Source organism: Protobothrops mucrosquamatus, unplaced genomic scaffold (genome assembly GCF_001527695.2).
Source record: "Protobothrops mucrosquamatus isolate PMUCROS unplaced genomic scaffold, P.Mucros_1.0 scaffold45, whole genome shotgun sequence".
Classification (NCBI taxonomy): Eukaryota; Metazoa; Chordata; class Lepidosauria; order Squamata; family Viperidae; genus Protobothrops; species Protobothrops mucrosquamatus.
Window position 1 is genome coordinate 6,372,920 of NW_015386427.1, and position 9,494 is coordinate 6,382,413.

The 9,494-nt window shown below is 36.0% G+C and overlaps 1 protein-coding gene across 1 annotated transcript in view; it reads left to right on the plus strand.

Annotated features, from left to right (window-relative positions):
• LOC107283624 overlaps positions 1-9,494 on the plus strand; it is a 69,039-nt gene that overhangs the window by 58,809 nt on the left and 736 nt on the right. Inside the window, exons 10-14 of the mRNA XM_029283270.1 lie at positions 4-1,092; positions 1,982-1,986; positions 6,170-7,207; positions 7,430-7,804; positions 9,082-9,148. Of these exons, the coding sequence (XP_029139103.1) occupies positions 4-1,092; positions 1,982-1,986; positions 6,170-7,207; positions 7,430-7,804; positions 9,082-9,148 (2,574 nt within the window). The remainder of the gene's footprint in view (positions 1-3; positions 1,093-1,981; positions 1,987-6,169; positions 7,208-7,429; positions 7,805-9,081; positions 9,149-9,494) is intronic.

Genomic DNA, 9,494 nt, shown 5'->3' on the forward strand with positions numbered 1-9,494 from the left:
GCGTTCCACCCCTGTCTTCTAGCATCAGCCTCTTAGTGCCTATCAGTGACATAAATGATAATGCTCCAGCCTTCACACAGCCCTCCTACACAGTCTTTGTGAAGGAGAACAATCCCCCTGGTGCTCACATCTTCACAGTATCTGCCTCGGACCCAGACGTAGCTGAGAATGCCCTGATCACCTATTGGATAGACGAGAAACTGTGGCCATTAACAAGCTACATCTCTGTACATTCGGAGAGTGGAAAACTCTACGCTCTGCAGTCCTTGGACTATGAGGAGTTGAAACTGCTGGAGTTCCAGGTGAGAGCCAAGGATGCTGGAATGCCCTCCTTGTGTGGCAATGCGACTGTTCAGGTCTTTGTGCTGGACGAGAATGACAATGCACCTGTCGTGTCAGGATCATCAGAAGAGAACCTGATTCTTCTAGTGGTCCCTGTGATGCCTGGGCATATTGTAGGCAAGATCCATGCCTTGGATGCGGATTCTGGCTACAATGCGTGGCTCAGGTATGAACTGGTTGAAGAAAGCAGTGTTCCATGGTCTGTGGGCCAGTATAGCGGTGAGGTGAGTACCAAATATCCTCTGGATGAATCAGAAGGCGGCAAAATCCAGAGTGTGTTGGTTCTAGTGAAGGATCATGGGAAACCTCAACTCTCAGCCACAGCTACCCTGAGTGTGTCTCTGGTGACAAATTCCCAGGCCAGCAAGACAGATATTTATGTGCAACGATCAGGGGAGAGCTTTGTGCCCCTGGTGGATTCAATCAATGTCTATCTGATCATTGCCATCTGCTCTGTTTCCAGTCTATTCCTGCTAGCCATTCTCATCTATGTGGCCTTGCGATGCCACTGCAACGCAAAAGAAACCATGGTTTATGGCCCTGGCATGGCCACCCTGGTTTGTGCCAGTGAAGTGGGCAGCTGGTCCTATTCCAATCGCCACAGCCACATCCTGGCAGGGGTGAATGCAGAGTGTGGTGCCAAGAATGATCTCATGATTTTCAGTCCCAACATTCCTGTTTTTGCAAATAATGGAGAACTTCAAAATGGTACAGAACTGCCTCCAAATGCATCTAAAGTGGTGAGTTTTGGTCCTTTTTTTAGTGCTTGACATTCAGTCCACATTCTATTTCTCTGATACCGATTTTGAATCAGTATTGTTACAATATATTTTTCCATAATTAAGTGTTAGATTTGTAACAGATAGCTTTTGAATACATGAGTAACTAAAGATTGTATTCTACAGTATTGTTTTTGAATTTTTTAATTTATACAGTATTTGTGAAGTACCTATCAGAGCATCATGAATGAGTTGCAATTGGAAATATAGCAATTATTTTGATTTGTTTGTTAGTATCATTAATCTAGGTACTGGTTCAGATGACAAAAGGTAGAATTGTATAGAATTGTAAAGTTGGATAGGGTAATTCAGGTCATCAAATCCTCCCTCATTCAGTGAAGAAATCCAAAGTAAATCATGATTTACCCAAATGGCTGTCTGAAATACAGTGGTACCTTGGTACTCAACTGCTTTGAAACTCATCAAATCTAGTACTCAATGCATTTTGACATGAAAATGTTGTCCCCGTACTCATCGCTTGTTTGGTACTCAACGCACAAACTGGAACTTGTTGTTGGCTACCTTGTGACTCACTATGTTATTCTTTATGGGGAAAAATTGTTTGGTACTCATCGTTTTAGGTACTCATGGCACCTAATTAACAATGAGTACCAAGGTACCACTATAGGTCCATATTTATATATCCTATAAAGAGAAAGCTATTTATACTATTGCAATATAATTTTCTTCAATCTGAGAGCTTTGATGGTGAATTTTTCCCCCCACTATATCCTCAGATCTTATTTCTAACTTCTTTTTTTAATCTAGTAATCCAAAAATTTAGTTTGTCCCTGGTACAGTTTATTGAACTTTCAAATCATAAGTGATTACTGATAAAATATTTTCTTTTTTATTTTAAGATATGGTGCATGGCATGATGCCTTCTCTATTCTCTTTTTAACCTTTTAAAAAAATTCAATCTTCCTTATGCTATTTTAAATTTCAAATAAAATATAGTATCTTAGTGCAGGAAACAAGAGTATAAGATACTTTTTCACCTTTGTGTTGCTTTGTGTTTCATACATAAATTTTCCATACCTAATCTTACTTTTTAATACTAGTTTGATATTAATTGTGAGAAATCTGCATTGATGCTATTGGGTCTTAGTAATAATTCTGATAAATTGTGTGGGTTGTGTTTTGATTTTAATAAAGTGTCCAGTGCAATGATTCCTATAAATCTTTTTGTCCCGAGACATTTAAATTTAATTCCACTTCCGGTGGAATTACAACAAACAGCAGTTTCATTTGAATGCTTGCAACAAGACATTTTTAAACTACTTATGTTGGCTTGATTTTAAATTGGCTTAACAAAATCCAGTGTCTGACTGACAGGCCTTTGGCAACATTTTGCAAGGACTTGACAATCTGGAAAGCAGACTACCATCTTCTCCACCTGGAGGATTCCAATTTTTTGTTTGAGCTGTGCTAGCAGGTTTTACTGGATATTTCCCATGAATGGAAAAATGATGAAATAGTGGATCAGTGTCAAAGAAAAGAAAAGAAAAGAAAAGAAAAGAGAAAGAGAAAGGAAAAGAACCCAGCAGATTAGTCGGTAGCTAGGGAAGCAAAAATAGTAATTTTTAAAAAACTGCCATGTGATTGAAGTTATGATGAAGTGATGCACTCGTGAACTTAAAAAAAGAAAAATGACAAGTAAAAAAGTGGATAGTTCAAGAAAAGAAAAAAATCTATTGACTTTTGAAATGGGGACATTCTGTATATGAGTGTAATAACTATAAAAAGTGCATTTCTTATGTAACGATATTGAAAATATCTGTGTATTTTATTCTTTCCATACCATAGGAAGGCATGCCACCCAAGTTGTAGATCATGTCCCTCTAGGTATAGTAGTCTTTTATCTCTAAGGGTCATCCACTCTTTTAGCCATGTTAATACAACTGCTTAATAATATAAAGTCCAGTCCGGCAGTCTAAAACTTCCATTTTCTTTCGCTTCTTGAAGCATTTTCAATCTAATTCTAGCTTTTTTTCCTTGCCAAATGAATTTCAGTATTAATTTATTTAGTTCATCAAAGAAGTTTTTTCCCAATCTTACAGATATTGTTTGAAATAAAAAAAGTATTTTTGGTAGAATATTCATTTTCACTGTTGCTATTCTCCCCAGCATTGAAAGTTGTTTTTCCATTTTTCCAAGTCTAGTTTTATTTGTTTTAGTAATTTTACATAATTGTCTTCTTTTATTGTTGCACATCTTGCTGTTAAATAAATCCCCAAATATTTAATTTTTTAAACTATTTGGAGACCTGTTTTTTCTGAGAGTTGATTTTTTTTGTTTTTCTGTAACATTTTTAGTTATTACTTTGGTCTTTTCTCTATTTATTTTCAGACCTGCCACATCTCCAGATTCTTCTCTTTTTCATAAGCTTAAGGCTTGTCTCATGGGGTTCTTCTAGTATAAAGACCAGATCGTCTGCAAATGTTTGTAATTTGTATTTTTCATCTTTTATCTCCAATCCTTTAATTTCTGTATCTTGCCTAATGTTTCTGTTTAATACCTTCAGTGTTAATATAAATAACAATGGGGATAATGGACACCCGTGTCTTGTGCCTTTTTTGATATTGAAGTTTTCTGTAAAATCTCCATTTAGTATTACTTTAGCTGTTTGTCTATAATAAATTGTTTTAATTATATTTATGAAGTTTTCTCCAAAATCCATTTTCTCTAATTGTTGAATCATGAATTGCCAATTTATGTTGTTAAAAGCTTTCTGTGCAACTAGAAATATTAGTGCCATCTCCTTCCCTGGATGGATTTCATAATATTCCAAAATGTCTAAAATGATTCTTAAGTTATTTTTTATTTGTCTTTTGGGTATAAATTCAGTCAAAAATTTATTTAATCGTTCTGCTATTATTGAGGCAAAAGTTTTATAGTCCACGTTTAATAGAGATATTGGTCTGTAATTCTTTATTTGCGTCAGGTCTGAGTCTTCTTTAGGTATTAAAGTGATGTTAGCTTTTGTCCATGTATTTGGTATTTTAGCCTCTAAAAGTACTTCATTACACAGTTCTTTCATTATTGGACTTAGTATGTCTTATAGANGCTCTGCAGGTAACCCATCTGGACCTAGAGTCTTATCATTTTTTTGCCTTTTTATAGCCTCTGTCACCTCCATCATTGATATTTTTTCATTTAAAATATTTTATATATTCTCTGGGATTTTTGGTAGATCCGTTTTTTTATATATTGCTTTCGTACAAATGGCTGTCCCGTCTCTTCATAAAAACTTCCAGTGTTGGAGCATTCACTGCTTCTGGAGGCAGGTTGTTCCACTGGTTAATTGTTCTAACTGTCAGGAAGTTTCTCCTTAGTTCTAGATTTATTTATTTTTGTTACATTCTCAGGTTTTGAGGCTGGTGAAATCCCTATGCTCTGCTGATTTAGTTATTATGTATTCCTATAGGCATTATTCCTAACCAAAATGTTGTTATAATGATGAAGTGTGTGTCCTGACAGTGTGATGCAAGCTCCGCTTTTTCATACTTGGGCCATGATGTCACATGCAAGTATAGAAGGGGCCCAGACATAAGCAAGTTGTTTCTTTATTAGATGATGTGTTTAATTAGATCTGATAAGATCTGAGCTCACTCAAAATAAATCAGTGGTGTCTGATCTTGCCTCTAGCAACTGTTCTTCTTTCGGCCCAAACAGGGATGTCTCTTTGAAAGTAGCAGTATAGGATAGTTATAGTAATGATAAAAACAGCAAACCACCAGAGGTTTTGGGGCCATGTTATAACATTTAAACTCTAAAGAATGGTTTATTAAAAAATGTGAAGTAGATGCAGGCAAAAGTGGCTTGGGATAACCTTTTTTTATTTACATGAGATGAAAGGACCTGCTCCATGCTCCAGTATCTGAGTGACACTGTGAAAAAAAACATGTTAAAACCTCTTAGAGCTTTTTGTATTTGGATCTGGAAACCAAAATATAGGAACTGAGCATTTAAAAATTGTATCTTTTTTTAAAAAAATGCTGTCTGGATTGCAATAATAGTAGATTTCAAATAAGCAGCTTGTACCAAGGTTTAATGATTAGTTAGGTTTAATGATTTTTTTAAATCTTACTCAGATACTCCTGAATTATTCAGAAGCATTTTTACATCTATATATTTTGGAGAAGTCCAATAGGAATGTAACAACTCCAGCAAGATAAGAACTAAAACATATTTGCCTGTCTAGACAAAAGTAACCCCCAATCAAAACACAGTGCATCTGAGAATTCCTTTGCTTCCTGTCCAGAATTTTCAAAAGTTTTATACCACTACAAGTTAGTATTCTTCTGATCAGAACATGCAAAACTGATATCATTAATTGGGGACTCTGGAGATAGACATGAACTACTTTCAACTGATTGGAACTGTTGTCATCATGTTCAAAACTCTTCTGAAAAATTAATTACTTGGAGATCTAATGAAGAACTTTGGCCCTGTAAATCTTTTGCAAACATGAAAAAATATAATCTTATTAAAAATAGACTATGGAAACATTAAGCAAATGTCAAGCTGCTGCATTAATGTAAGACAATGAGTTAGACAAATTAATATAAGTGAAGAAGGTGTATAAAATGAAACATATTGCATAACATTATCAATATTATTTGAGAAGTTTACAACATTTATAAGTATTATAAAATGGTTATAATAATTGTATTAAAACAATGGAAGAATTTCAGAAGGCTATCACAAGGGGTCACTGTTGTCTCGATGAATAGCTAAGTAAAGCTGAAAATGCAGAGCTCCGCCCTCCTGGTCTCCTACTCACGGAATCATTAAAAAGGCACCAGCTATCAGTTGCAAAACCACTAGAAAAGATTCTAGCACCATCAGTTCACAGGTGGGACTGGGGCTCTGCTCCTGAATCCTATAAGAAAGGGATTTGTTTGTTTTTTAAAAAAGAAAAACAGGTCTCCAGTTTTGCCATGCTTGTGTGGAAAGTGGATTCTGGGAAGGCATCACTGCTGCAGCTAGCTCTCCTCCATACTCTTTGGGGAATGGGGAACCGCCAGCTCTATTACTCAATATAGGAGGAATCCCAGCAGGGCACTTTTGTGGGCCACATTGCCCAGGATCTGGGTCTAGAGGTGGATGAACTTGTGTCTCGGATGTTTCAGTTGGTCTCCAAGGAACAAAGGGAATATTTCCAGGTAAATGTGCAGAATGGGATTTTGTTTGTGAATTCTCAGATTGACAGGGAGAAGCTTTATGACAAGAGGGCTATGTGCATTGTTCATCTGGATGCCCTTGTGGAGAAACCGTTAAGGATTTTTCACATAGAGGTGGAGATAATAGACATAAATGACAATGCCCCAATCTTCCCTGTTACAGAGAGGCAATTTACTATTGCAGAGTCTAGTCTTCATAATTCACGTTTTCCCCTAGAGGGAACCTCCGATGCTGATATTGCTGCAAACTCTCTGCTTAGCTACAGACTTAATCCCAACCTACTCTTCAGTCTAGTAATAGAAACTTATGAACATAGTGTCTTTTTATTTCTTGATTTAAATAAACCTCTTGATAGAGAAGAATGTGCTGTTCATCGCTTATGTCTTTTAGCCACCGATGTAGGTGACCCACAACTCACTGGTACAGTGCAGTTAGGGATCAAAGTGCTAGATGCAAATGATAACCTTCCTGTATTTAACCAGTCAGTTTATAATGTCCAGATTTTAGAAAACTCAGAAAATGAGGTAATATTTAAGGTAAATGCAACAGATTTAGATGAGGGGACAAACAGAGAAATTACATACATTTCAAGTAATTTTTCTCCTACCAATGGGAAAGAAAAAATCATCCTTGATCATCAAACTGGTGAGATATATGTGAAAGGACATTTGGACTTTGAGGAAAGGAATTTCTATGAAATACATGTTGAGGCAAAAGATAACAGAAATCCTCCATTATCAGGACACTGCAAAGTTTTGATCGAGATTTTGGATCTCAATGACAATCCTCCAGAAATCACAGGGGTGTCTTTGTTGATAACTATTCAAGAGGATTCGCCATTGGGGATGGTGATAGCTCTGATTACTGTTTTGGACAGGGATACTGGTGCCAATGGACAAGTGAGCACTTTTTTGTGGCCACTTGGGATCCCATACAGGCTAGTGTCAACTGGCAAAAATTACTATTCATTGGTGCTAAATGAGCACCTAGATCGGAAACATGTTGCTGAGTACAGTCTACAAATCACTGCACAAGATCAAGGAACTCCATCACTGTCCGCCACCTGAATCCTAAGGCTTTCAATCAGTGATGTAAATCATAATGCTCCAGCTTTTTCACAGCCCTCCTACACAGTCTTTGTGAAGGAGAACAATCCCCCTGGTGCTTACATCTTCACAGTATCTGCCTCGGACCCAGACGTAGCTGAGAATGCCCTGATCACGTATTGGATAGGCGAGAAGCTGTGGCCATTGTCAAGCTACATCTCTGTACATTCGGAGAGTGGAAAGCTCTATGCTCTGCAGTCCTTGGACTATGAGGAGTTGAAACTGCTGGAGTTCCAGGTGAGAGCCAAGGATGCTGGAATGCCCTCCTTGTGTGGCAATGCAACTGTTCAGGTCTTTGTGCTGGATGAGAACGACAATGCACCTGCCGTGTCAGGATCATCGGAAGAGAACCCGATTCTTCTAGTGGTCCCCGTGATGCCTGGGCATATTGTAGGCACATTCCATGCCTTGGGTACGGATTCTAGCTACAATGCCTGGCTAAAGTATGAACTGATTTAAGAAAACAATGGCCCATGGACAGTGGGGCAATATAGTGGTGAGGTGAGTGCCAAATATTCTTTGGATGAAGTTAGAAGGAAGCAAAATCCAGAGATTGCTAGTTCTTGTGAAGGATCATGGGAAACCTCAACTTTCAACTACAGTCACCTTCAGTGTGTCATTGGTGACATACGTCCAGGCCACCAAAACAGATATTCACCTCCATAGGTCAGGGGAGACCTTCATGCTCCTGCTGGACTCGAACAATGTCTAGCTGATCAATGCTATCTGCTCTGTTTCCAGCCTCTTCTTGCTGGCCTCTCTCTCTTTTTTTTTAAAGAAAATTTTATTGATTTTCTAGTTTTACATTTAAATATTTGAAAAGCAATGTGGCGGCTGAGTTGATCAATAATTCAATAACATACAAATATCTTTAGTACAGATCTCAAACTATTACATTAAATATTTCCTCTATTTTCCCCTTGGTATTTACTGTCTCATATTTCAACTAATACAATTCTTATTATATCGATTAAATAAAAATAACTTTCTTACATTTATCAATAATTTTTAGTTTATACATATCCTAGTTATTTTAACATTCAATCTTTTTAGACAATGTCCTAGTTAATTTTTCCCAATTTTTAGTTTCCCATTAATATTTAAATTTAACATTTAATATTTATAATTTCCAAGTTTTAAATAACCCCAATTCCCTTTATCACAATTCATCACAGGATTTAATGTTCAGGATACACGTCTTATCTAATTGAATTCTCACCATCTTACATCAACTAATTAATAATACAATATAACATTCTTATTTTCTGGTAATTTCCAAATATCTTAAATTTAGTAACCAAAATTTCTCTTATTTCAACATTTAATACTTCCTCTCTTTTTCTCTTAATATCTACTATCTCATATTTAAGCTAGTAATTTTTATTATTACCACTAAGTAAAAACATATTTATTACATTCATCAATAGATTTTTAGCTTATATATATCTTAATTACCTTTACATTTAACCTTTATAAGCAAATCAAGGTTCAGATTTAACTGTTAATATTTATACTTCCAAGTTTTAAATGACCAAAGTTTTCTTTATCTCAACTCATAACAATATCTAGTATTCAAAGTACATATATTATCTATTTGAGTATATTCTATTTTAATTCTCATTAATAAGTCAAAGCCCCAATTTTCTTCAGTCTTATTCTAGCTTTCTTTCTTTGCCAAATCATCTTCCATGTCTGTGCTTTTGAGTCGTCAAATAAATCTCCCTGTGTTGTTGTGTATATTGTTTGACGTAGAAAAAAACTATCCGGTTGCTATTTTTTTTGAGAGGACTAACAAATTGTCTCTCTATTTTTCCATCTTGACATAGTTGTCCTGAACTGTTTATCTTCTCTTCAGTCTGTTCTTCTTGATCCTCAGGTTTTTTCTGATTTATATAGGAAGTCTTTTCCCTTTTCCATATTGTCAGTCCCTTTTTGGGTTTTCCATTAACTGTATTTATTGATCAGTTGAATCTTCTGTCATAATATTTAATTGTTCCACTTTTTCTATTATATTCTGTGTAGTTGATTTTTTAGTTGTAATCAATGTTTGAGTTCGTCTAGAACACAGCTGAGCTTCTCA